Source organism: Bos indicus, chromosome 25 (assembly GCF_029378745.1).
Source record: "Bos indicus isolate NIAB-ARS_2022 breed Sahiwal x Tharparkar chromosome 25, NIAB-ARS_B.indTharparkar_mat_pri_1.0, whole genome shotgun sequence".
Taxonomy (NCBI): domain Eukaryota; kingdom Metazoa; phylum Chordata; class Mammalia; order Artiodactyla; family Bovidae; genus Bos; species Bos indicus.
The window spans coordinates 4,756,703-4,784,571 of record NC_091784.1 but is presented as its reverse complement, the minus strand read 5'-3'; the positions used below and the strand labels follow the sequence as shown (position 1 = coordinate 4,784,571).

General features: G+C 49.4%; 1 protein-coding gene across 11 annotated transcripts in view; it reads right to left on the bottom strand.

Annotated features, from left to right (window-relative positions):
- The window catches only part of C25H16orf96 (chromosome 25 C16orf96 homolog), a 59,397-nt gene that overhangs the window by 7,116 nt on the left and 24,412 nt on the right, over positions 1-27,869 (bottom strand). For 7 of the 11 annotated variants that reach the window (XM_070779574.1, XM_070779575.1, XM_070779576.1 and 4 more), the window contains 11 exons: positions 19,612-19,716; positions 18,413-18,493; positions 18,126-18,212; positions 16,720-18,004; positions 12,441-12,526; positions 12,022-12,132; positions 7,680-7,754; positions 6,267-6,431; positions 3,069-3,187; positions 2,295-2,357; positions 865-957 (listed from right to left, as the gene is read on the bottom strand). In XM_070779574.1, the coding sequence (XP_070635675.1) occupies positions 865-957; positions 2,295-2,357; positions 3,069-3,187; positions 6,267-6,431; positions 7,680-7,754; positions 12,022-12,132; positions 12,441-12,526; positions 16,720-18,004; positions 18,126-18,212; positions 18,413-18,493; positions 19,612-19,635 (2,189 nt within the window). In that variant the 5' untranslated portion in view covers positions 19,636-19,716. The remainder of the gene's footprint in view (positions 1-864; positions 958-2,294; positions 2,358-3,068; positions 3,188-6,266; positions 6,432-7,679; positions 7,755-12,021; positions 12,133-12,440; positions 12,527-16,719; positions 18,005-18,125; positions 18,213-18,412; positions 18,494-19,611; positions 19,717-27,869) is intronic. The other 4 variants (XM_070779567.1, XM_070779572.1, XM_070779573.1 and 1 more) reach the window with 4 other exon arrangements.

Below are 27,869 nucleotides of genomic sequence, written 5' to 3'. Positions count from 1 at the left end.
TCCCCGAGACCTGGGGCCCTGGTCTGGCCTGCCAAGAACAGGCTCTTAACCTCTTTTTTTTTTTTTTTGATCACACTGTGGGGCAGGTGGGATCTTAGTTCCCAGACCAGGGATCAAACCCAAGCCCCCGGCATTGGAAGGGCTAAGTCTTAATCACTGGACCACCCGTCCCTCTTAACCTCTCATCTCAAGAGTCAGGCGAGGGAAAGGGGCATCAGGCACAGGCCCCCAGGCCCCTCACCTTCACGTGGCCGTGGCTGCTGTCCAGCTATCACTCCCCACCCTCGAGCCTAGGGGCCTAGGTGTCGGAAGCACTCATGAAGCCATGGGGTGTCAGGGGCTGAGGAGCGGGGCTGGGGCTAGGGGGCCGGCCGGGGGGCAGAGAAACATGAAGGTTGAGGTGCCAGGCCTGCCATACGCTAGCTGTGACCTCAGGCCGGTGGCTGAAACTCTCTGAGCCTCAGTTTCTTCAACTGTGAAATAGGACGATAGCAGAATGACCTCAAAGGGAAAGTGTAAGGTTTCAATGAGGTCCGAACTATCAGAGCACTTGGCACAGAGCCTGCCCAATCACGGGAAGCCCCCCGAGGACCCCGAGGGGTCATGACTCACTTCTTCCAGCAGGAAGCCAGTCTGTCAACCTCACTCACAGGGGCGTGTGAGGTTTGAGACCCTCCCTCACCTAACAGTTCTTGGTCCACAACAGACGCCTGAGAACCTGTTCGTTCTTCTCCCCGTGAGTATCTCACGCACCCGTCTGCAGCCCCACCACCCGGGACAGTGTCCCTCACAGATGGCTGCGGTGCCCTGGACAGTCTTTGCGTCTTGGGACTGCAGTTTGCGCCCGGACCCCTACCTGCTCACCTCATCTGTTGGCGCTGCAGGTACTCGTAGCTGTTGGCGCTGGCCGGCCGCAGCCATGGCAGCAGGTGGGTGTTGCGAATGGTGATGAGTTGCCTGTGGAGGACAAGAGCAAAGGGGGGGTGCACGTGGCCAGCAGAGGGCCCGGCTCCCACCTCCTCCTGGAAGCCCACCCTCAAACGTGGCCTTTCCTCCAGAAAGATCCACAGCGTGGGGCCACCATCCTCTTCGTAGGTCATTGAGAACAACTGTTCTGATGATAAAAGGAAAACTCAGAATGGGTGAGTCCTAGAAATGGGACGTGGGTTGGAGGGTGCCATGGGTTCAGCGGAGGAGAATGTAAAGTGACTGCGGATGGGCACGGGGTTTCCTTTTGGGGTTGGGCCATATTGTCAATGTACTAAATGTCCCTGAACTGTTCACTTTCTTTTTTTTTTCTTAGGCCACAACACCCAGCACGTGGGATCTTAATTCCTCGACCTGGGATCAAATTTGTAACCCTTCCCTGTAATGGAAGCAAGGAATCTTAACCACAGGATAGCCAGGGAAGTCCCTGAACTGTTCACTTTAAAACGGTTAATTTATATTATGTGTATTTGACCTCATCACAAAAAATTAAAGCATCAGCCTTCTGAGGAGCTGGAACTGTTCTACATCTTGATCTGAGTGGTGGGGAGATGAAAATATTTTGGAATTTGAGGTGAATGGGCTTCCCTCAGATGGTAAAGAATCCTCCTGCAATGCAGGAGGCCCCAGTTGATCCCTGGGTCAGGAAGATTCCCTGGAGAAGGGAATGGCTACCCACTCCAGTATTCTTGCCTGTAGAATTCGATGGACAGAGGAGCCTGGCGGGCTACAGTCCATGTGGTCACAGTCAGACACGACCGAGAGACTTACACTTTCATTTGGGGTTTCCCAGGTGGCGCTAGTGGTAAAGAACCCACCTACCAATGCAGGAGACATAAGAGACCAGGGTTAGATCCCTGGGTTGGGAAGACCCTCTGGAGGAGAGAATGGTAACCCACTCCAGTATTCTTGCCTAGAAAATCCCATGGACAGAAGACCTTGGCAGGTTACAGTCCATAGGGTCGCAAAGAAGCGGACATGACTGAAGCCACTTAGCATGCACACACGTGCACTAAATCCCACTGAGTTTTCCACTTTAAAATGGCTGATTTTGTATGTGAATTTCACCTCAATACATAAAGTATTAGACTATAAAAACATGTGCAGGGAAGTCCTACAGGGTTCAGCTTTCCCCGAGCTTCCTCTTACCCTTTTCCTCTGGAGTCCACCCTGTTCCTGGACACAGCGGGCAGCAGACGGGACTGGGGAAGGGAGGGGCACAGTACTGCCCAGGGAGCTAATGGGATCGTGTGCACAGAACGGTGTGCATGGATGTTCCCGTCCCCGACCACCCCCGCAGTACTCACGGGCTGGTCATCATCTCCACGGGCCGGTTGCAGGAGATGCATTTCACCCGCTCAAACAGTTTCCTGGAAGACACCCTGCTCCGTCAGCCGCCGCCCTGGCTGGGTCCCATGAGGCCACCCCTGCCCTGGGCAGTGCTTGGGGGAGGCTGCAGGTCCGTCCGTGCCTCAGGGCCAGGGCTTCCCCCCAGATCCCACTCCTTCTGGCCTGGCCTGGCTCAGCTCAGCTCCACTGGCCCCAGCTGACCGTCACGTGGGGCCACTTGGGGTCTCAGTGGGGGATAAAAGTGGTTGTAGTTTCTCTCCTCGCCCCAAACACAGTGGAGGCCTTCTCAACCGGGGAGAGCGACCCTTCACGGTGGGACACTGGAGGGCATGAGGGGTGACCTGAGGACAGGAGCCCCCCAGGAAGATCGGGTCCCTCTGCCGGGGGCTCTGTCTGGATGGGGTGGGGGCCTGGCTCTAGTTCCAGGTCTGCCCAAGCTCCCTGAGTGGCCTCGCAGGGGCCCCCTCCCTCTCTGACCCTCTGTTTCCTCATGAAAGAACGTGGAGCCCAGGCCAGGGAGGCCCATCTCCGAGCTCTGGTGCTCTCTGCCTCATCTCTCCCTCCACTGGGAAACCCCACATCCCCCCTCCCCGGGTTTACAGGTCTGAGTCCTTCCTCCCAGAGTCCAGAATCTGCCGGGAAACCTCTCTCATTTCCTCTCTGGAGGGAGGGCTGTGCAGCCTCTGGGAGCTGCAAGGGCTGCAGGGGACCCCGCCCCTGGAGGAACTCACCTCCTAAAGCCAGCAGCATTGTCGGGGTCAAAATGGAAGCCTTCAATCAGCAGCTTCCTGACAACTTTCCAGACCTCGTCCATGTCTTTCTTCAGATCATCCAAATCGCTGGGAACCAGCTGCCAAAAGCCAAAGGGAAGAGTGTTTAGTCAATTAAGTAAACACTCCGCCTCCCTCCAGCAACCTGCAAAGTTATAGAGAGAGTAACAAGATTGACGGCAACCCACTCCAGTAGTCTTGCCTGGGAAATCCCATGGACAGAGGAACCTGGAGGGCTACAGTCCACGGGGTCCCAAAAGAGTTGGACACGACTTAGCAACTAAACAACAATAAGCAAGATTGACCAAGAAAAGTGAGGTGGTTGTGGACTTCCCTAGTGGTCCAGTGGTTAAGAATCTGCCTTGCAATGCAGGGGATGCAGGTTCGATCCCTGGTCAGGGAACTAAGATCCCCCATGCCACGGCGCAGCTAAGCAACTAAGCCTGCAAGCCACACCTAGAGATCTGTGCACCGCAATGAAAGATCTCATATGATGCGATGAAAATCCTGAGTGCTGCAACCAAGACCAACTACAGTCTTTTAAAACTACACACACACACACAGACCAAAACTATACACAAGTTGCAAGAGTAGTCCAAAGAACACTCCTATATCCACTTAAATTCACCAATTCTTAACATTTCACAATGTCTTCTTTATCTGTCCATATGTATGTAAGTGTTTGTTTTCTGAATCATGTAAGAATAATCACAGACATCACAATATATTACCCCTACAAAAAGTTAAACATGGAATTACCATACGACCTAGCAATTCCACTCCTGGTGGTCACTAAACGAACACAGGTGATCATTAAATGATGAATGGATAAATAAATGACCACTCCTGGGTATCTACCCAAAGTCACGGGAAACAGGTCTTCAAACAAAAACTTGCTCACGAATGTTCATAGCAGCATTATTCACAAGAGTCCAAAGGTGGAAATAACCCGTGTCCGTCAGCAGATGAACAAACAAAATGCGGTCTGTCTGTCTGCCCATGTTATTCAGTCATGGGAAAAAATGAACTTCTGATTTATGTGACAACATGTGTATGTTAGTTACTCAGTCATGTCTTAACTCTTTGCAAACCCATGGACTGTAGCCTGCAAGGCGCCTCTGTTTATGGGATTCTCCAGGCAAGTATACTGGAGTGGGTTGCCATTCCCTTCTCCAGGGCATCTTCCCGATCCTGGGATCAAACCCGGGTCTCTGGCATAGCAGGCAGATTCTTTACCATCTAAGCCATCAGGGAAACCCATGTTGCAACATGGTGAACCTTGAAAGCATGATGCTGAGTGCAAGAAACCAGACACTAAAAGTCACATGCTGTGTGACTCATTTATATGAAATGTCCCAAATTGGCCAATCCAGACAGTAGATTAGTGGCTGCCAGGGGCTGGGGGAAGGGGGAGTGAGGGGTCACTGCCTCACGGGTCTGGGGTCTCCTTCTGGGGGGATGGAAATGTGCCAGAACCAGAGAGAGGTGGTGCTAACACAACACTGTGAGTAACAAATGCCACGGGATTCATCACCTGAAAATTGTCAGTGGTTGATTTTATGTCACGTGAATGTTCCCACAATGAAAAATACACAAAGAAAAGGAGAGCAGTGAGGGCAGGGCCACTTAAACCAACAAACAACAGAAAAGCTTTCAATCAGGAAAAAAATTTAGACACATAGAGAGGAAAAAGACTAGAATCATGAACCCTGAAATACCCACTATGTAGATTTAGTCATTATTAACATATTGCTCCATCTGCCTTTTTTTTTCCCCCTCTCTATTCAGCTGTGCTGTGCAGCTTGCCGGATCTTAGTCCCCAGACCAGGGATCGAACCCCTACAGTGGAAGTGCAGAGTCCTAACCCTGACCTCCAAGGAATTGATGCAGTGTTGGTTTTTCCTTTAAGTTATAGAAATCACAACATTCCACCCAAATATTTTAGTGATTTTCTTATATGACTGCAGTACCATTATCCCACCTAACATAATGAGCACTCATGCCTGAATTTGATCTAATTTCCAGCCAATTTTCAGAGTTGGAGCAACTGAAACATGGGAAGTCTCCTCATGTATTGCATTTGGTTGTTTTGACTCCTGAGACTCTTTCAATCTAGAGCAGTTTCTGTCCCACTTTTTTTCACCCTGCCATGCAATTATGGGAGAAAAACAGGTCAGTGGTTCTGCAGATAACTGAGTTACTTCAGCTGTAATTCTGCACTGATTTGTATGATTTTTACGACAAGTGTGTCCTGTATCTGTTTTGCTTATCGTCGTATCCTTCTTAACCAGAGGTACCCAATAGGTGGATGATGAGTGAATAAATCCTCACTTTACAGATGAGAAAACCAAGACTTGAACAGGTTCTGTAACTCAGGACACAATGCTGATCACGGCAGGGCTGGGACTCAGACCCCAAGTGCCTGATTCTAAACCCCAGTGCTTTTATCCACACCAGTCACACCAGCTGCAGGAACCACACAGCATGGAAGGGGTTAGCCTGACTTATCTTGTCTCTCTAGTGGACAGTACAAATGAAGGCTATGACTCCTTATCAACGTTTCCCCAGGGTCTGGCTCAACACAGGTGGTCCTTAAATGATGAATGCATAAATAAATGACCAGCAGGACGCTCCCTCTGCCCGCCACGTCCCTTTGCTTGTCCAGAGAGGAGTACTATGGTGGTCAGTGTCCCACACGCTCCCCGACTATCACACTGAACAGGTCTGACCTGCGTAACCAACAGGATATCACAGAAGTGATGGAGTGTGACTTCTGTGGCTAAGTCAGAGAAGACATTGCAGCTTCTGTCTTGCTCTCTTGGATCATACGCTCCTGGCGGGGGGAACACTCGTTGCCCTGTTGTGAGGCTGCTCAAGCAGCCCTAAGGGGGCCACCGCGTGATGAGGAAGTGCCAAGTCTTGCTCACAGCTATGTGAGGGTGCTATCTTGGAAGTGGCTCTTCCAGCCCCAGTCAAGCCTCTGGACGACGCGGGCCCTGGACGACACCCTGACTGCAGCCTTGTGGGAGGCCCTGAGCCACCCAGTAAGCTGCCCCCAAATTCCTGACCCTCATAAACTTTGAACGTTGCTGTCTTAAGGCACTAAATTTCAGGGTAGTTTGTTATGCAGGAGGTGGTGATTAATACAGAGCTCCTCACCTTGGTACGTACGTCTTTGTCCAACTGCTCCAGAGCCTTCTTCCAGTCATCCTCATTGGCAACCACCCTGAAGAGCATGCCCTGAATCATTTCATTCAGCTGCATGGCCACCGTGTCCAGGTCAGCCCGGCTTGCCTTGCCTGCCAGGGAGCTCTTGTCGGCCTTCTGGGGAGAGATGGGACTCAGGGAGGCAGGGCTGTGGGGGTGGGAGAAGAGGGGATCTTGGGGAGGTCAGATCACTTTGGTCAGTTGTTCTAGATAGGGACCCTGGATACCCAGCCTTGGCTTAAATTCAACCTTGGGGTCCGGCTCAAACACAGCTATTAGATCAAAGCCAGGGTTTTCCTGTGATGGGGAAGTTGAGGTATGGTTTTTAAGTTCACTTAACAAATTGACACAAACTATAATTCAGAAAGATACATGCAGGCCTGTGTTCATAGCAGCACTATTCACAATAGCCAAGACATAGAAACAACTAAAATGAACGACCAAAATCGACAGATGAATGGATAAAGATGTGGTGTGTGTGGCATGGAATATGACTTGGCCATAAAGAAGAACAAAATAATGCCATTTGCAGCAACACGGATGCAGCTAGAGATGAGCATACTAAGTGAATTAAGCCAGAAAGAGAAGGACAGGCACCACATGACATCATTTACATGTGGAATCTGAAGCATGACATGAATGAAGCTGTCTGTGAAACAGAAACAGCATCACAGACACAGGGAAAGACTGGTGGTTGCTGGGGGAGGGGTCGGGAGAAAGACGGAGTTGGAGGTTGGAGTTAGCAGATGTAAGCTTTTATACATAGGATGGATAAACAACAAGGCTCTACCGTATAGCACAGAGAACTATATTCAATATCCTGGGATAAACCATAGTGGAAAAGAATGCATATACATGTATATATACCATGTACATTGGGCTTCCCTGGTGACTTAGATGGTAAAGAACTTGCCTGCAATGCAGGAGGCCTGGGTTCAGTCCCTGGGTTGGGAGGATCCCTTGCAGAAGGGAATGGGAACCCACTCCAATATTCTTGCCTGGAGAATCCCATGGACAGAGGAGCCTGGTGGGCTACAGTCCACGGAGTCACAGAGAGACAGACACGACTGCGTGTCTAACACTTTCACTGTGTGCATCGCTTTGCTGTACAGCAGTAATTAACATTGTAAAACAACTAAACTTCAGTTTAAAAAATTGTCACTAATCCTGAGTCGCTGACAATTAGAACTGGTGGGACAACTTTTGAGAACTTCCCCCGGATTTTCTATATGATAAAGGTGGATGGAAGCTTGGGAAGTCTGTGTGCCTGGCTTCGTGCTGGCTGGATGATTCCATTTCCCTCAGTGGGAGAGCCGGGCTCGGGGTCAGGGATGGAGTAGGGGAGAGGAGTCTCTGCTCACTCACCTCTTTCAACTCCTGCTCCATCTCATTTCGGTCTGCCTTGTACATTTCTAGGTTTCTTAGTTGAGCATAGACAACCTAAGAACAGAGGCGGAGGGATGTCAGTCGTCCTCAGGGGTCCTGAGGACAGCCTCTGCCTTCAGCCTCCGCCCTAGGAAGGGAGCAGTGGGGCGGGGTGGACAGCAGGCGGGCTGGCACAGGGAAAGGCTTGAGCTCCAGGTTTCCAGATCAAAAGGGAAGGAACGGGGGCTCGGGACAACCTGTCCCCTTGGGGGTGGCATCATAGAACTCTGCGACACAGGAAAGGAAGGAAGACTGGAGGAAGGAACGCACAAACCAGAGCTGATGCTTTGGGCCCCTAGATGTTTGAGGCAAGCGCATCTCTTCTGATCTGTAATGGAGTCTCTACATCAAGCAAGCACTTATATGCGACACGCACTGTGCCCCGTGTCAGGCGAAAACCCTCACTTCCCACCCCCATGACTCCACAAAGAACCAATTCCCTGCATCAATTCTGCCCTATCTCCACTGACTGGACCCTCCACACGACAGGAGCAGCCAGCTTCCCTGTTGGGAAGAGCCTCGATCTACTGGGCCATGTCCCCAGCAGTGGGGGAGGTCACTCTCCCTCCAAAACTGGAAATAGGCTTCTACTTCTCCCTTCATATCTGGTCTCCCTTTCACTCTCAGAAACAGAACCCCCATCTTTCAGCTGGCATCTGGCCACCCAGAATCATGACTGTATTTCACAGCCTCCTTTATAGCTTGATGTGACCACTGAAGTATAAATGGAAGTGGGTAGCTGTTCTCTTCACTGCTGGCTTAGACACAGAGTTAAATCATTGGAGCACCAGCAGCTGTCTTGGACCATGAGGTGACCTTGTGAACAGAAGTCACACACCAAGGAGCTCTATACCAGCTCTGAGTTTCTTGAACATAAAAGAGAAATACGGGGTTTCCCTGGTAGTTCAGTGGTAAAGAACCCGCCTGTGAAGGCAGGACATGCAGGCTCCATCCCTGGGTCAGGAAGATCCCCTAGAGAAGGAAATGGCAATCCACTCCAATATTCTTGCCTGGGGAATGCCATGAACAGAGGAACTTGGTGGGCTACAGTCCATTGGGGTCGCAAACAGTCAGACATGACTGAGCGACTAACAACAACAAAAAACAAAAGAGAAATACACTTATGACTTAAGTCAGCTATTTGGGGGGTTTATGTTATTTGAAGACAAACCTAATTTTAATTAACACAAAGCTTCTTCACATCGCCTTGCGCCCAGGTGGGTCTCAAAGTCTAGTACAGGTGGTGGAGGTGGGGACGGGAGCTCCTGCCCTGCCTGGAGTCAGGCTTTTTCCTCCAACCCCACGTTAGTGGGGAGCTGACCTTTTGGAGTCATCAGGCCCGACAAGAACACTTAGAGCCCCATTTGGCTGATCCTAATTAAAATCTAGAAATATAGAGAAGATGGGACCCTCTAACTTCCACTGCCAGGGTTACCCATGCACGGGGTAGACTAAGGTCCTTCCCAGAATTTACACCTTCCCAGAACCTATGAACGTGGCCTTATTTGGAAATGGCTCTTCGCAGGTGAAATCAGTTAAGATGTGCTCACACATGGATGAGGAGGCCACGTGAAGACACAAAGAAGAAGGTCACGTGACAATGGAGGCAGAGACTCGAGCGATGCGTCTACAAACCAAGGAACACCTGGAGCTGCTAGAAGCTAGGAGAGGCCAAGAAGGATCCCCCCTGAAGCCTTCAGACAGCGCGAGGGCCCGCCAGGACCTTGGTTCAGGGCTTTCAGCCTCCAAGAATTGGGAAGAGTACATGTCTCTAGTTTTAAGTCACATGGTTTGTGGTTATATGTTACAGCAGCCACAGAAAGCCCAGTAAGTGGCAGAATCGGGATTGAAACCCAGGCCTATCTAACCACAACGGAAGGCCGCCTCCCAACTGGCTGGTTACTCTGCCTGAATCTGTTTCCTCCTTGCTCAAATGGCATTAATATCACTCCTGCTCCGAGGAAGCCGAGGGGACTAGAAATGGCATCTTCCTAGAAGAGTTAGCATTCGATACATGTCACCTCTCGTATCAGTCCTCTCCTGCACCCAGCCAGAGCCTTGGATATCACTGATTGTTCCAAGAACAGCTTTGGATGTATATAACTGATTCACTTGGCTGTACGGCAGAAACTAACACAATATTATAAATCAACTGTACTCCGATAGGAACTTTAAAAAAAGAAAATAAAAAGAATGGTTTTGGGGATTTCCCTGTTGATCCCGTGGTTAAGACTTCACCTTCCAAAGCAGGGGAGTGTGGTTTGATCCCTGGTTGGGGAGCTAATGGTCCCATACGCTTCTCGGCCAAAAAACCAAAACATAAAACAAGCAATACTGTAACAAATTCAATAAAGACTTAAAAAATGGTCCACATCAAAAAAAAAAAAAGAGGTCCTGGAATGCAGCCTGTAGCTTATAAAAGATGCCTGCCCGTTTGCAAAGGGCAGATAGTGTGTTCACATTTCCATACTGAGTCGGAAAGAGTTCTGTTCTCATTCACTTTCCTGCTGCATCCTTTGTGAGAAACGCTCCCAAAGCAGCAGTCTGAGGTGATGGAAATGCTTCCATCTGGATGGTGCTGACATGGCTGCACAAAGAGGCAAAAATGAGTCAAGCGGCTATGCTTCAAGCCTGGGCATTTTACTGTGTGTAAATCATGCTTCGATTAAAGACAAACATATGCTATCACTCCCCCGCGAGAAACACAGAAGGGCCCGGGCGTTGTCCGTCTTCTTGACCGCTGTATCGCGGGACCCTGGAAGGTCGCCTGGTGCGGAGTGAAGGCTCAGTCACGTGGGCCGAATGACGCAGGGGTGATGGGGTTTCTCGTGCCACTTGTTACGTCCAGAACGTTTTCTCCCAGCTTTCCAGGTAGAAGGCAGTGTTGGCGGCGTTTCTTCACTAGCCCCGCTGCTGCAACAGAACCCGGGAGGGTGTCTGCCTCCCTCCTCTCTCTGCTGGAAGGGCTCCATGGGGCTGCTGATGATTCGCAGCCTGTGTTCATTTAAGAACTATTTGATGAAGTGTGCTATATACAAAGCCCCGCTCCAGATCCTTCTGGGGTCCACTTTTAGAAGCAATTAGCTCTTGTGGGCACGAGGGGCAGGAAGGAAGTCTGGACAAAGGCTGACTTAGTCCATTCAGCCTGTTGGGCCAAACTCCTCTTGAGCTTCTCTCAACGAGGGACCAGTGACGGCTTTCTGGAGGCAGATTCTGAGCCCCCTTCTCCTACCCTGAGCGGAGTGGGATGCCACATCAGACATGCCGGATGAACTGGTCCTGGTCTCCAACCAGGAAGGGTTCCAGTAGGTCCCTAGGACACAGCATCCCAGCCTTTCTGAAAAGCAGTGGCTAAACAAGAGCCCAGGGTTGGCAAGAGACGGCGCACTTCCTGATCCTAGTACTCACAAGTGTCTCAGCCCAAGACTGTGTATCCTGTGCCCACACACGGCCCTGGCGCTCCCTTCCTCTCCGCTCAGGCTGGGCATCAGCTCTCCTTCGATAAGCTTTCCTCCCGTCCAACTTGCCCTGTGCAGGCTGGCTTGGTCACTCCGTGTGATGACCTTGGGAGGGGAGCTCTGCCCTCCCCTCTGGCTCCCCACATCCTAGGGCGTCCCACCAACAGCCCCTGACTTGGAATGGAAAGCCCCCACAGGAACCACCTCAGGTGGCTCTGTTTGGGATTTTGTCTCATTACACCCCCGGGAGAAAAGGTCACCTCCTCCCCACTGCGAAGGACGGTGATCTTTTCTCTGAAGATCTGGGATGCCTCCAGGACAAGGCTCAGACCGGAATGGTCCCGAGGACCATCAGGCTGGGGTGGTCAGGGCAGCCCAGCCAGCCCACGGGAGGAGGTGTCTGGCTGAGTGACCCCTGGGAGGTGCTTTTCAGGGTCCTCACATTTCTCATGTCAGACGCCGCTGTTCCATCCAGTCCCTGTGGCGTGAGCGCTCAGACAATAAGCCAGTTTAGGGGAAAGGTTAGAGACATGCACAGCTGGTGCCAGAAATCCTCCTATTCATTCATTGATTCGTTCACTTGGCGCCAGGTGGGTGACCCCAGTGGTGAACGAGAAAGACCGTGTTCAGGTGCTCTGGTGTATGTGTGGGGGTGGGGGGGTGGGGTTGGTTTGCTTTTTGTGGCTGTCTACTTCACACACAGTGAAATGCCAGGAGAGTGTCCCTGGTTCCCCTGCCTTTGGGCTATCTGTGAAACCTCTGGGAAGAGTCTCAACGTCCCGATGAGGAATCCTCCCCACTCTGGGCCTCCCAGACCTCCGGACCTTTAACTCATCCAGGCGAATCTGGAGCCTGTTCACTGCCCTGTCCAGCACGATGTGGTGGTCCTTTATCATCTCGATCTGGTGGCCCCAAACTCTCTCAAGTTCCTCCTCCTACACAGGAGACACAGACATCTGAGGCCTCTTCTCTTGAGGTTGCCACAGCAGGGAAGGGACTTGAAGAGGGTACTAGCCTGGGGTAGCTTCCAGCCCACAGCCTCCTAAACCCTGTCAGGGGAACCGTACAGCCGCCCAACCTTGGGAGCCCCGCCCCAGATGGAGCAGATCGGCTTTCTTTCCGCTCCGGGACAGATGGTGCTTCTTCGTCTGGAAGGGCAGGACCTGCCCTGGCTCTGGCCATGGACTCTGCGGTCACCTCAAACCATCATCTTCTCAATGCCTTTTCTGGCCAGGACACTGACCTTCATCCTGGATTTCTGGAGGTTGCCAATCTTTTCCTGCAAGATGTCCAATGTTGACCCAAGCTTGGAAGAGGCTCCCATGTTAGCTGAAAGCAAAGGAGTGGGTGGCTGTCAGGGACAGGGATGGGGAAAAATGCTTCTAGAGCTCTATCTGCTTCTGTTATGAAGTATCTAAGATGATGTCTTCCAATAGAAGGAAGCTGTGAGCTTGGGGGCCTTTGAGGTCATCTAAAATTTTCTAGTGACATCTTTTAAAAGAAAAATCTAAAAATTAGCAGGTGAAATTAATTTAAAAAATCTTTTTAACCCACTCTAATCCAAAATTGTACAGGAGGCAGTGATCAAGACCATCTCCAAGAAAAACAAATGCAAAAAGGCAAAACGGTTATCTGAGGAGACCTTACAAATAGCTGAGAAAAGAAGAGAAGTGTAAGGCAAAGGAGAAAAGGATATACCCATTTGAATGCAGAGTTCCAAAGAATAGCAAGAAGAGATAGGAAAGCCTTTCTCAATGATCAATGCAAAGAAATAGAGGAAAACAATAGAATGGGAAAGACTAGAGATCTCTTCAAGAAAATTAGAGATACCAAGGGAACATTTCACGCAAAGATGGACACAATAAAGGACAGAAATGGTATGGACCTAACAGAAGCAGAAGATATTAAGAAGAGCTGGCAAGAATACACAGAAGAACTGTACAAAAAAGACCTTCACAACCAAGATAATCACGATGGTGTGATCACTCACCTAGAGCCAGACATCCTGGAACGTGAAGTCAAGTGGGCCTTAGGAAGCATCACTACGAACAAAGCTAGTGGAAGTGATGGAATTCCAGTTGAGCTATTTCAAGTCCTAAAAGATGATGCTGTGAAAGTGCTGCACTCAATATGCCAGCACATTTGGAAAACTCAGCAGTGGCCACAGGACTGGAAAAGGTCAGTTTTCATTCCAATCCCAAAGAAAGGCAATGCCAAAGAATGCTCAAACTACTGCACAATTGCACTCGTCTCACACACTGGAAAAGTAATGCTCAAAATTCTCCAAGCCAGGCTTCAACAGTATGTGAACTGTGAACTTCCAGATGTTCAAGCTGGTTTTAGAAAAGGCAGAGGAACCAGAGGTCAAATTGCCAACATCCACTGGATCATCGAAAAAGCAAGAGAGTTCCAGGAAAACATCTACTTCTGCTTTATTGACTATGCCAAAGCCTTTGACTGTGTGGATCACAACAAACTGGAAAATTCTTAAAAAGATGGGAATACCAGACCACCTGACCTGCCTCCTGAGAAATCTGTATGGAGGTCAAGGAGCAACAGTTAGAACTGGACATGGAACAACAAACTGGTTCCAAATTGGGAAAGAAGTATGTCAAGGCTGTATATTGTCACCCTGCTTATTTACCTTATATGCAGAGTACATCATGAGAAATGCTGGGCTGAATGAAGCACAAGCTGGAATCAAGATTGCTGGGAGAAATATCAATAACCTCAGATATGCAGACGACACCACACTTATGGCAGAGGGTGAAGAGGAACTAAAGAGCCTCTTGATGAAAGTGAAAGAGGAGAGGGAAAAAGTTGGCTTGAAACTCAACATTCAGAAAACGAAAATCATGGCATCTGGTCCCATCACTTCATGGGAAATAGATGGGGCAACAGTGGAAATAGTGACAAACTTTATTTTTCTGGGCTCCGAAATCACTGCAGATGGTGATTGCAGCCATGAAATTAAAAGACGCTTGCTCCTTGGAAGGAAAGTTATGACCAACCTAGACAGCATATTAAAAAGCAGAGACATTACTTTGCCAACAAAGGTCCGTCTAGTCAAAGCTTTGGTTTTTCCAGTGGTCATGTATGGATGTGAGAGTTGGACTATAAAGAAAGCTGAGCACCGAAGAATTGATGCTTTTGAACTATGGTAGTGGAGAAGACTCTTGAGAGTCCCTTGGACTGCAAGGAGATCCAACCAGTCCATCCTAAAGGAAATCAGTCCTGAATATTCATTGGAAGGATTGATGCTGAAACTGAAGCTCCAATACTTTGGCCACCTGATGCGAAGAACTGACTCATTTGAAAAGACCCTGATGCTGGGAAAGATTGAAGGCAGGAGGAGAAGGGGACGACAGAGGATGAGATGGTTGGATGGCATCACCGACTCAATGGACATGAGTTTGAGTAAGCTCCAGGAGTTTATGATGGACAGGGAAGCTTAGCGTGCTGCAGTCCATCGGGTTGCAAAGAGTCAGACATGACTGAGCAACTGAACTGAACTAAACTGAATCCAAAATAGTATCATTTTGGGAATTCCCTGGCAGTCCAGTGGTTAGGATTCCATGCATTCATTGCTGAGGGCATGGGTTCAATCCCTGGATGGGGAATGAAGGTCCCAGGAGCTGCAGGGCCAAAAAAAAAAAAAAGCATCATTTTAACATGTGATCAACAAAATGTTTAACAATATTTCACATTTTTGTTTTTGTAGTAAGCCCTCAATATCCAATGTGCACTTTTAGATTAGATTTTTTTTTTTAATGTGGACCATTTTTAAAGTCTTCATTGATTTTCATACAATGTTGCTTCTGTATTACGTTTTTGTTTTTTTTGGCCATGAGGTATGTGGGGTCTTAGCTTCCTGACCAGGGATCAAATCCATGCCCCCTGCATTGGAAGGCCAAGTCTTAACCACTGGACCACAGGGAAGTCCCTGGTGTGCACTTTATATTTGGATCACATGAGAACTTGAACTTGCCCCATTTCAGATATTTGACAGTTTTGTGGTATCCTACTAGATAGCTCAGGCCTAGGGAAATCTCTCTGGAATTTACTGCCCTTCCAGAAATGGTCCTGAGTAAAACTATGGCATGTTTACTTCTGGGAGTTCATGAAATGTATTATCACACAACAAGATGCAAAGACAGGTTTAACAAGAAAGGAGTGGGGTAACAAAAAGTACCCTATATCCCGTTTCAGAGGAGAGGCCAAAAAGTGATGTCCAGGGCACAGCTAGGAGGGTACGAGAAGCTGCAGCCAGGACACGTTTACAAGCTATCTTTAGTTTTCTTAACAAAAGTGGCAGCTGGTCAGAGGTAGAGTTTGGGCTACTACGACTTTATGTTTTATATTTAAATTCATGACCGTCATAAACTGAGCTGTGCCCCAGGATTCAGAAATTGACGTGGATCTTTTTGGCTGCTCGAAGTTCTACTTTTTCAGGATCCGTGGGACGGCACCTGCCCACCAAGGGTGGTGCCACATATGGATTCAACTTGGGCTAATTCAACTATTACACTTGGCAGAGAGCACAAAAGCAAGATAAGGATTCAAACAGGCGAGGACAGTAGAGTTCAAAGTGGGTTCCCTGGGTCACCAGCGTTATAAGCAGCATCCCCTGGAATGGGTTAAAAAAGAAAGTCCAGGGTCCTACCCAGATCAACAAGCCAGATGTGGGGCTAACCCCAGCAGTCTGTGACTTACCAAGACCCCCTGGGATGCTGAGGCAAGCTTAAGGTTCAGAACTTCTAGGGTAGGCCACTCCCCACCCTCCATTTCCCACAGTGAACATATGCTCATGGTGTGCGTGAACTGGGAGCATAAATCTATCAGTCCTGTGTGCTCAGTCGTGTCCAACTCTGCAGCCCCATGGACTGTAGCCCACCAGGCTCTTCTGTCCATGGGGATTCTCCAGGTAAGGATACTGGAGTGGGTTGCCATTTCCTATTCCAAAGGATCTTCCTGACCCAGGGATGGAACCTGTGACTCTTGCGCCTCCTGTACTGGCAAGCGGGGTCTTTACCACCAGCACCACCTAGGAAGCCCCCTGTTGGTCCTACTGCCCCCTAGAACATGACTGGCCTTTAAGGAAATATATGTTTGCCCAGCTATTGTTCCTAATCCCAAACTGACCACATCATCCGGGGTCTGTTCAGTGCGCCTAGAAACTCTGGGTGATCTGAACTTATCAAAACACTGTAAGGCAGTAGTGTTTTATGGACGATTGAAAGGGAATTTCCAAGAGTAATTCTGGCTAGTGCTTTTCCTCCTTAGGCACCAACTTTAGACTGTAACTACCCCTCTCCCTTAAGATAAGACCTCACTGTACATTCATTGTAAGAGAATAGACTAGTAAGAGATTAATTCTTAAGCCAAAGGAATGTTGGCTAATGGTGGTATTAGCCAAATGGTAACATTTTGTTGGGGTAGCTCAATGGAGAGGAGGTGCCTCTCAAAGGCCACAAGGAGGGCCTGAGCCCTCGTTACCCTTCCAGGAGTCAGGCCGGGCCTACCTAGATAAGTCATACGCTGCTGCAGGTTAGATGACAGCTGGGCAAACTCTTCTTTCAGGGTGTCGTGTCTGACAGGCATCTGGGCTATGTGGCTCATGGAATACCTGACGGCCTTCTTCTTGTCTTCGGGGGTCGTGGCATGTTTAGCGGCTAGCATGGCCTGGGACAGGGCCGTGTCGGGAGAGACAAAGACAGAAGAGTATGCAGGAGAGAGCAAGTCCTCATCCTCCACCTCCAGCAAGTCCTCCACCTCGGCCCCGGAGAAGGCCCCGCGCGAGGGCCCCGCTCCCAGAAATTCTGCAAGGACCCCTAAGGGCCCGGCTGTGGCCGCGGCTGTTGCTACAGTGGCCAATTTGGTGGCAGGGGCGTCCCTGATCAGCTTGGCAGTGGCCTTGGCCGCCCGGGCTGCTGATGTGGCCACATCAGAGGTGTAGGAGGCAGCGGCCGCGGCCATGAGGGCAGCGCTGGGTTTCATCTGCTGAACGGCAGACCGGAATCCCTTAGGGAGGCCTCCTGGCGGGACCTCAGCCCTCGGGGCTCTGTCCCGAGGGCCTTCCCTTTCCACGGAGGAGGATTCTTCCTCCTTTTCTGAGAGAGCAGAGAGCTTGGACATGTCTCCCGGGTAGTACATGGACTGCTGCGAACGAGGCCAAGCTGAGCCCAGCTCCATGGCTGGGGGTGGGGCCCTGAAGTCCCGCAACCTGGCAGGCGGGAAGCCCATTGGGCGTAGGCCAGGCTGGAAGCCCCAGAAAGGCCCAGGGCTGGTCCCGGGAAAGCCTCTGGGAGGAGGCCAGCCTTGTGGTGGTACAGTCCAGGATCCTGATGGTGTGGGTTGAAGGCCCAGGGCAGGTTCCAATTCAGGGGCAGGCCCGGGTCCGAACGCAGGCCCAGGCCCAGGAGCAGGCCTGGGTCCGAACACAGGCCCAGGTCCAGATAAAGGCCCAGGTCCAGGCGCAGGCCCAGGTCCAGGTGAAGGCCCAGGTCCAGGTGCAGGCCTGGGTCCCAACACAGGCCCAGGCCCAGGCGCAGGCTCTGGCACCTGGGGCTGGTCTGGCCCCTCGGCCCCAAGGAGCAAAGCTGCTTGGGCAGGCTCCTCCTCCAGCAGCTGCCCTGGCGCCTGGTACTGCCAGACGGTCTCCAGGAACCTGGGGTGCTGGATGGCCTCTGAGAAGTGGCTGGGACGGCCTCCTCCGCGGTCCTCGGCTGTCTGGGCAACGGCGGTCTCCGAGGCGAGCTCCGCGATCTGCCACAGTTCGGAGTCTCCCAGCAGTTGTGGAGCAGCTCCCTGTGGGATGTGGGGCTGGGCTGGTGGGGCTGCTCTGGACCAGCTCATGGTCACCCTGCCCCCTACCCTGTCACTCGTCCCTCCCTGACCCCGGTCCCCCTCCGCCACATCCTTCACTTACTGGGATGAACATGGCCTCATGGAGACTGCTCCAGAGCACCAGGTCCTCGGGTTTGGGGATGGCAGTCACCTTGCTCTGGAGAGAAGTCTGCAGGTGGGATGGGGAAGGAGGTGGGGAACAAGGATTGTGAACCCAGAGGGTACGGTGCTCTCAGTGGCTTCCTCCTCCACACTTGCAAATAGAGGGGCCTTTCCAGACTGTTCTCCTCTTCCCCCCTCCCTGCCGCCACGCACCCCTGGGCCTGGAGGGCGTGGATCTGGGGTGGGAGTATGGGGCTGGACCCTCACCACTTCCCGCTGCAGTGCACTCATCTTCCGGTTCTGCCCTCTCAAATCTTCTGAGAAGGCATCTATTCTTTGTGGACTGATCTGTCAAATGAGCCAAGCCTGTGAGCCAGAGGGTGCAGGGTCTGGTCCCAGCCCAGGTTCTTCCCCAGTGCAAATGCAAGGCCTTAGACTGAGAAACCGAGAGGGAAGAACAGTTTCCAAAACAAGTGTTTCTCACGGAGTGGGAAAGGGTTCCTTGGGCAAATGGGAAATGCTAGGCTTAAAAATCATGTAAGGGGTTTCTGTATGTAGGACATTGTGGAGCCTTCAGTGGACCAAAGTACATTAGGAATCTCCAAGAAGCAGGCTGAGAAGGCATTGTTGCCAAACAGATTTGACCAAGGATCCTATTTAGCATTTCATAATACAGTTTCCTGACAGTCCCCTTGCTGCTACAGAGGGGAGCTACCCAGCCCAAGAATGAAGTTCTCAGAGTTGCCATGATGACCAAATGTGTACACTGACCTGTACATTAGGGATGATAAGGTAAATAATGTTACTGGGGGCAAGTTGTAAAACCTCAGCCACAAAACTAGCTGGAGGGTGTGGAGGCCTGGCTTTCGAGCCCAGGTCTGACTCACCGGCTGTGACCTTACATTTCAGGGATTCCATATCCTTTCACATCATGGTAATGTCTGGGTTGATATCCTTATGGCTACAGAAGCTAGAACATATGCCTATGCAAGGTTTACTCTACTTTTCAGTGTGAACAAAGTTTCCCAGACAAAGAATAAGTATTCTCTTTCTGCTAAGTTGATGGACTTTAAGTCTGCAGCTTCTAGGACTTGAGAATGAAGCCAACCTGGAGGAAAGTACCACTGAAGGAGAAACCTTGATGTGGTATGAGCACCTTGATCTGGCTGTACCTGACAGCATTCCTGACATTTTTAGTAAACGAGACAATAAATTATTTTGCCTAAGGCAGAATGAATTAGGTTTCTGTTACTCACAAATGTCTTTTCACAGTAGGATGAGGGTCATGGTGGAAACTGCAGAGTTCAGTGGGATGGGCCAAGTGGCTGGGCCATGTCAGTCCCCTTCTCTTGCCCCCATATCTGTGTTCTTTGACTAAGAATAGGCTTCTTGGATCTATCTGGTCACCCCAGCCGCCAGAGGTTCAAGCAGCAGGACCACTATGAGGGATGCTGGGGAGGATCTACCTTCTCAAACACGTCTTTCAGCATGGCCACCTCCTTCCCGAGGGTTTCAACGGAGACCTTGAGTGCATAAATGTCTGTGAGCAGATCCTGCAGGGTTCTTATGGACTGAAGAGGGAAGAGGAAAGGAAAATGTGAAGTAGAGTGTAGTTAGCGGAAAAGACAGGTAAAGTGTGGAAGCTCTCTGGTGATGGTCATGGTTCTAGAAGTCTTCTTGACTCTTCCAAGGCCGAGGCTGGAACATATTCACAAGTCATAAAATGACAGTGATGTCAGTCGTGCTCTGAGCTCTCAGGGGGCCTAAGTGGGAAGGGGGCAACCCTGGGTGTGAATGTGTTCAGTAAGCAGGAGTCATTCATCATGAAACACCTCATGCCCTTTAGTGAGAACCACTGGAGGGTCAACAAGGCAGTTACTGGATTTACATTTTTGCTATGGTCTCTTTTGTTTCTTTTGCATTTATTTCTGCTCTAATGTTTAAGATTTCTTTCCTTCTACTAACAATGGTTTGTCAATTTTATTTATCCTTTCAATGGATTTACATTTTTAAAGGGTCCTTATGGCTGCATGTGTAGATTCACCCTGGGAGGTAAGGGGAAAAGCCAGAGGAGGAGGGAGGAGACTTCAAAGCAAGTGCTAATGGGTGCATTATAGCTCAGCTTCACCGATGACCCGGGCTGTTACTGCATTTTCCTAGATTTTGAAGTCCTCGATCATTAAATGGGTATGAAAAAATGTGATAATGTATATAGAGGGTATAGTGCATAGTTAGGCATTCATATTAACACAAATAAAAAATGGTGAAATGGCAGAAGTCCTTCTTATCTGTGGCGGCAGTGGTGGCGGTTTAGTTGCTAAGTCATGTCTGATTCTTGTGACCCCATGGACTATAACCTGCCAGGCTCCTCTGTCCACGGGTAATTACATTAAATGTAAATGGTTGAAACTGAATTACATTAAATGTAAATGTAAACATTAAAAGGCACAGATTGGCAGAATACATAAGAAAATATGATCCAACTCATATTATCTATAAGAGACACGTTTTATTATCTATTTATTAATTTTAGGCTGTGCTGTGCAGCATGTGGGATCTTAGTTCTCCAACTAGGGATCTTTTAGTTATGGTGTGCCGGATCCTTAGTTGTGCCATGTGGGATCTAGTTCCCTGACCAGAGATTGAACCTGGGCCCTCTGCATTGGGAGTGCAGAGAGTCTCAGCCACTGGACATCAGCCAAGTCCTAAGATATAATAATTATAAACATACATACACCTAGTAGGGAAGCCCTAAAAACATATGCGGCAAAATCTGAGAGAATGGAAAGGAGAAATAGTTAAGACTTCAATATCCCATTTTCAATAATGGATAAAACAGCTAGACAGAAGATCATCAAGGAAACAGGAGATTTGAACATCACTATAGACCAACTGGATGTAGCAGACATCTGCAGGACACTCCACTCAACAGCGGCACGATGCACACAGGACATCCTACAGGATCGCCTATACTAAGGCTGTAAAACAAAACTCAGTACATTTAAAAAGATTGAAGTCATACAAAATGTATGATTTTTGTATAACAAAAATATATAACAATGGAATTAAATTAGAAATCAGTAGCATTTGATTTGGAATTTGAAAGTTCACAAATATATGGAAATTAAACAGCCCTGTCCTAACTAAACAAGGGGTCAAAGAAGAAATTGCAAAGGAAATTAGAAACACTTTGAGATGAATTAAAATGAAAATGCTAGGACTTCCCTAGAGACCCAGTTGCTGAGACTCCCTGCCCCCAAGGCAGGAGGCCTGGGTTTGGTCCCTGGTCTTGGCACTAGAGCCCATATGCTGCAACTGAGTCTGCACGCCACAGCCGAAGATCCTGTGTGCAGCACAGCCAAACAAATAGATGAATAAGCTTTTAAAAAATAAATAAGATGAAAACACAAACACACCAAAACCTATGGGATGTAGCTAACACAGTGCTTAAAGAGAAATTTTAGCTGGAAGTGACTATATTAACAAAGAAGAAGGATCTCAAATCAACAGTCTAGCCGTCAACCTTAAGACACTGGGGAAAGTAGATCAAAATAAACTTCAAAGGGATAGGAAAAATGAAATGATAAAGATTGGAGTGGAAACCAATGAAAGAGAAAATGAAGAATAACACGGGGAATCAATGAAACTAAAAGCTGGTTCTTTGAAAAGATCAACAATAAACCTTTTGCTAGATTGACCAAGAGAAAAAGAGAAGATTCAAATTACTAGAATGAGAAATGAAATAGGGAATACCGCTACTGACCCTACAGAAATAAAAAGAATTATGAAGGAATACTATGAACAGTTGTATGCCAACAAATTAGATAAGTTGGATAAGATGGACAAATTCCTAGAAAGACATAAACTTCCAAAGCTGACTCAAGAAAAAAATAGATAATCTGAATAGACCTGAAACAAGTAAAATGATTGAATTATCAAAACAAAAACAGCACATGAAAAAAGGCCAAGCCGGGTGGCTGCACCAGTGACTTTTATCAAACCTTTAAAGGAGAATTAACACCAACTCTTAACACATTACTGACTAGAGACGTATTAACGCTACCGGTGTTCGTTTCTACAAAAATCCCCGGATCAATAATGTGTTAACAAACTTCTCCAGGGACTTCCCTGGTGGTCCGGTGGTTAAGAATCCACCTGCCAATGGAGGGCACACAGGTTTGATCCCTGGTCCAGGAAGACCCGACATGCCACACAGCAACAAAGCCCACGCGCCACAAGTACAAGGACCACTCGCCTGGAGCCCGTGCTCAGCAACAAGAGAAGCCTCCTCAACGAGCAGCCCCCACACCACAGCGAAGAGTAGACCCCACTCACTGCAACTGGAGAAAGTCTGTACACAGCAATGAGGATGTAGTGCAGCTAAGAATGAATACATAAATAATAGATCTGGTAAGAAAAAAAAACAACCCCAAACTTTTCCAAAAAACAGAAGAATTCCTAACTCATTCTATAATGAGGCCAGTGTTGCACTGATAAAAATCAAAGACACCACAGGAAAACTACAATATGGATGCAAAACTCCTCAACAAAATGCTATCAGCCTGAATCCATAAACATAGAAGACAAATAATCCAATTAAAAATGAGCAAAGATCTGAACAGACATTTCTCCAAAGATGATATACAAATGACCAATAAGCACACGAAAAGGTGCTCAACATCGTTAGTGACAGTCGCTCAGTCCTGTCTGACTCTTTGCAATCCCATGGACTGCAGCCCGTACAATTGATAAATACAATTATTTAGCAAAAAAAAAAAAATTACTGATACATGCTACAGATAAACCTAAAGATATTATGGTAAGTGAGGAATGGGGCTCAAGGAGGCACAGGAATGGAGAATGACAGTTAATGGTTTAAGGGGGTTCTTTCCGGGTTGTTGATAATGTCCTAAAACTGACTGTGAAAGTTGCACACGTGTGAGTATACTAAAATCACTGCATTCTACGTGTGTGTGTGCTAAGTCATTTCAGTCATGTCTGACTCTTTGTGACCCCATGGACTGTAGCCTACCGGGCTCCCCTGTCCACGGGGTTCTCCAGACAAGAATAATTGGAGTGGGTTGCCATGCCCTCCTCCAGGGGATCGTCCCAATCCAGGGACTGGACCCATGTCTCTTATGTCTCCTGCATTGGCAGGCAAGTTCTTTACAACAAGAACCACGTGGGAAGCCCTGCATTGTATACTTCATTTTAAATTGAGGTACAGGGACTTCCGTGGCAGTCCTGTGCTTAAGACCTCACCTTCCAATGCAGTGGGTGCAGGTTTGATCCCTGTCCTGGGAGCTAAGATCCCACCTGCCTTGCAGCCAAAAAAAACCAAAACATAAAACTGAAGCAATTTGGTAACAACTTCAGTAAGCACTTTAAAAATGGTCCACATTAAAAAAAAAAAACTTAAATAAATTGAGTATAATTGGTATATAACATTGCTATACACTTTAAATGGATGAACTCTCTGTTATGTGGAATTTATCTCAATAAAGCTTTAAAAAACAGCATTTTTGTTTTACCTGGGGGAAACTGTCAACACTGTCTATTGGATAGTATTCATGAGTTATTGTTAATTTTGCTGGGAGTGATAATGGTATGAAGAGACCAGCTTTCCAAGGCCTTATCTGCTGGAGGTGAAAAAATGCTTTTCAGAGGAATCTACAAGGACCAGGTCCCCCATCCATGCAGGACTTCTCTCCCTCCCCTTGTCTCTCCAGGTGTAACCAGGAGGACTGAGTTACCTGAGCAGGTATCAACCTCCCTCCCATGGGGAAGTGCAGGGCAAACCCAGGAAAAATGGCCTGGCTGCCCTGAGGGCAACGGCTGCACCAGAGAGGAGGAAGACTCATCTCAAGAGGCGCTGGTCTCAAAGGCTCAGAGGTAAAGAATTACCTCAGGAGACACGGGTTCGATCCTTGCACTGGGAAGATCCCCTAGAGGAGGGCATGGCAACCCACTCCAGTATCCTTGCTTAGAGACTCCCAGGGACAGAGGAGCCTGGCGGGCTAAAGTTCTTAGTGTCACAAAGAGTTGGAAATGACTGAAGCAACTTAGCATGCACAGTGGGACCTACGAGTGTATTTATGGAAATAGGGTGAGCCCGAACAATCTTAATATTAAATAACAAACAATGGTCCTTCATTTTCCCCCGTGAGGCTGGTGGCGGCCGGCCAGCAGGGGTTATCATCACAGATGAGATAACCGAGGCCTCAAGGAGACAGGCAGGGTCTTCTGAACAACTTTCTAGAGCTCCTGGTCAGGGCTGCCTGGGAACCTGTGATTCTGGAAGACTCCCTGGCGCCCAAAGTCTGGGTCGGCACCCCCATGGAAGTTATGGAGACGATGTACAGTGAGCCAGGAGCCCATGCTTTCTAACTCAGCACTTCTCAATGGGGCAGTCTGGCCCCCGTGGGCGTTTGGCTAAGTCTGGAGACATTCCTGGTTGTCATACTGAGGGGTGCCCTGTCCTCTAGTGGCTGGAGGCCAAGGATGCTTAGTGTCCTCAGTGCACGGGACACTCTCCACCACAGAGAAGCCTCTGGCCCCAGATGTCAACCATGCCGAGGGCTAGAAACTGCAATCTAAGCCTGCTTAGTGAGGCCCTGCTGTCCCGCCCCTGAGCCCCCAAACCCGGCAGTGTGCTGACCAGGAGCACCAACCCTCTTGCCATGCCTGTAGGTCCTTCCAAGCCATCTCTGCAGACGTCCCCTGGGTGCCTGCCTTAGTCTCCAGGGCGCCATTCACCCTGTCTGGGATGGATGCTGGGGCTGGCAGGCTTGTCTTTCCCCATAAAGGGTGGCATTTGCTCTGCCAGACTGACTGATGCAGGCGGAGGTGGGGGGGATGGTGGGGGTAGGTTGCAGACTCTTAGCTAAGCAGCCTGTACCGCCCTAGAACCAGCTACCATGGCAACCCTAACAATGGGTCACCGTGGTAACCCCAGCATCCTCAGCCAGGCTGGGACTTGGTGACATTCTGTAACGGTAGTGGGGATATTCTTAGGTGTACAAGTAGTCCTCTGAGGGCGGCGTGACCAGTTCCGAACCTGTCCACCAGTCCACTGTGTGAGCTGGCTGGGACATTCCGGGTAATCGTGATTTCTAAAAGCCTTCATCCATTAAGGCAGGTTGCTCTGGAGGGGCTGACACCTCAGACACCATGCAGCTCTGAGGCCTGTGTAACCTGCCCTCAGCCACCCCTGCAGCCTGCTGTGTGTCTAGTAACAATTCTTGTCTTAAGGTCTATCTGTCTGTGGTTAGTACAGTCACTCTGGCTCTCTTCTGGCGGTTACTTGTGTGCAATGTCTCTTTCTATCCTTTTATTTCCAACCTGTTTGTCTTTGAATCAAAGTGTGTCTCCTGGAGACAGCATATGGGTTAGATGATGTTTTTTTTTTTTCTTTCTTTTAACTGCTTCTGCCAACCCCTGCTTTTTGTGCATATGGGAAAACACACAAAGCAATACTAAAGTGCACAATTTGGCGGCGTTCGGCACATTCACGAGTGTGTACGACCATCACCACTGTTTAGTGTTCCAGAACGTTTTCATCACCTCCAAAAGAAAGCCCGTTCCCACCAGGACTCAACCCCCAGCCCCTGGCAACCGCCACTTTCTGTCACTACGGACTGGCCTATTCTGGGCAGATTGCCTGTGAACAGAGTCATGCACAGCGCGGTCCTCTGTGCCCAGAGGCTCTCACTGAGCACGGGGATTTACGGTTCACACTGCGCCGCTTTGCCCTCATCTCATCAGGCCACCTTGGCCAGAACAGACATCCAGCTCTGTGCTGAGCAGTTCCCACGCTTTATCTTGCTTAATTGTTGTAACAATCTTGGAAGGAGGAAGCCACGGACGCCCCTCACCCTTCCGGGTGATAAGTGGCAGGGCATCTCAGCGTCCACATTCCTATGCCTTCCGCTTGCCCACTCAGCACAGGCTGAGTCTGGCTCCCCGTTTTGTAACCCTGACCTCTCTGCACCTCCGTTTCCTCATGTGTAAGCTCAGGATAATGACAGCACCTGCCTCTTAAGAGTCGCTAAGAAGACTGACGGAGGAACAGATGTAGCGCCTGGCTCACCTGGTACGCAGTGAGCTCTTATTCTCAAGATCACTCCCCCGGGGATGGGCCCAGTCGGGGAGCTAGGGCGAAAGGGAAATGAGGAGAAGGGGCATGAGACCCAGAAAAGTCAGACTGGTGAACTCTGGCCTGTCCTCCTTGTGGCCCAGCGACTCTGGGTTCTAGGAAGGGAGTTAGGCTTGTCTGATATCTCTACAAAACCCTGGCACCGGGGCTCCCACCTTTCTCAGCTTAAACGTAAAGCCTGGTGGCCCCTGTGTGTGGATACCGTCTGGGGTGCCTGCTAGTCGAGGCAGCGGGAACAGGCCCCGGGGGGCTCTAATTCTTAGGCACCACCCTGCCTGTCCGGCTAGGAGTGGACGTCTGACCCCAGGTATGCTGTCTCATTCTCTTACCTAAAAATTATAATCAGAAAACCTGGAGACTGGTGGCTGGAAGCTGAGACGTGTTAAAGCCATATTCAAGATGTAGGTTGAAGTGAAGGCTTTCACCCTATCAGGCCCGCCCACCTACTTTCTTCCTTTTTTGCTGCTGCTGAGAAACCCCTGCGTCCTTCAAAGTATACACTCCTTTGTTTAGAAAGAGTCTCAACCCAAATGCCCGTCAACAGCTGAGTGGTTAAACCCGATGTTGTCTGTCCCTACAACAAAATACTATTTAGCCATAAAAGGGGGTGAAGCACAGACCCAGGCTACAATGTGGGTGAACCTGGGAAATCTGGTGCTCAGAGAGAGAAGCCAGACACAAAAGGCCACATATTGCACAATTCCATTTATGCAAAATGCCCAGATCTGGTAAATCTTCAGAGCCAGAGAGCAGGTGGGTCTTGTAGGGGGATGGGGAAGAGACATGGACACAGGGTTCCTTTTGGAGCCACGGAAACAGTTTAGAAGGGGGCGGGGGTGGTGCTCATATTACATCATCAATGAGCCAAAATGCCACGCGGTTGTTCGCTTTATGCTACGTGACTTGCACCTCAATTTAAAATAGAAGAGTGTTGGGGAGTTTCCTGGTGGTCCAGTGGCTAAGACTCCATGCTCCCTATGCAGGGGGCCCAGGTTCCATCTCTGGGTTACAGGGGACTAGATCCCACATGCCGCAACTAAGACCCGAGCTGCCAAACAAATAAAAATATTTTAAAAATAAAAATAAATTTAAACACAAGAGAGTTAACCTAAGACGTCGTGAAATGGTCCCTCCGTGTGATGGATGTCCTCTGGCACCCCCGCACACCCATCCTCTGCCCCCACTCAGTGCCCCCAGGAGCTGCCAGCAAGCTGTGCCCTCCACACCCCGGGGTGCTCTGACTTCTGGCCCTGCTGTGTGGCCATGGGAGGAAGGCAGGAGAGAGGAGCCAGGGTATTTATTCCCCAAGATCCAACTCTTCCCTGAGGCTACAGCTCCAGATGTATAACTGTGCGGCGTGGGGGGCAGGCGAGCGAGTGGTCCAAGGTGGGTCCTGAAACAGGAGGCCTCGGCTCACTGCCTGTTCCACCGTCACGGGCTCTGCACCCTCAGCCAATCCATGAACGTTTCTGGCTATCAGTTTCCTCGCCTGTAGGTCCTATGCTTCCCAGGGGGCTCAGATGGTAAAGAATCCGCCAGTGATTCAGGAGACCAGGGTTTGATCCCTGG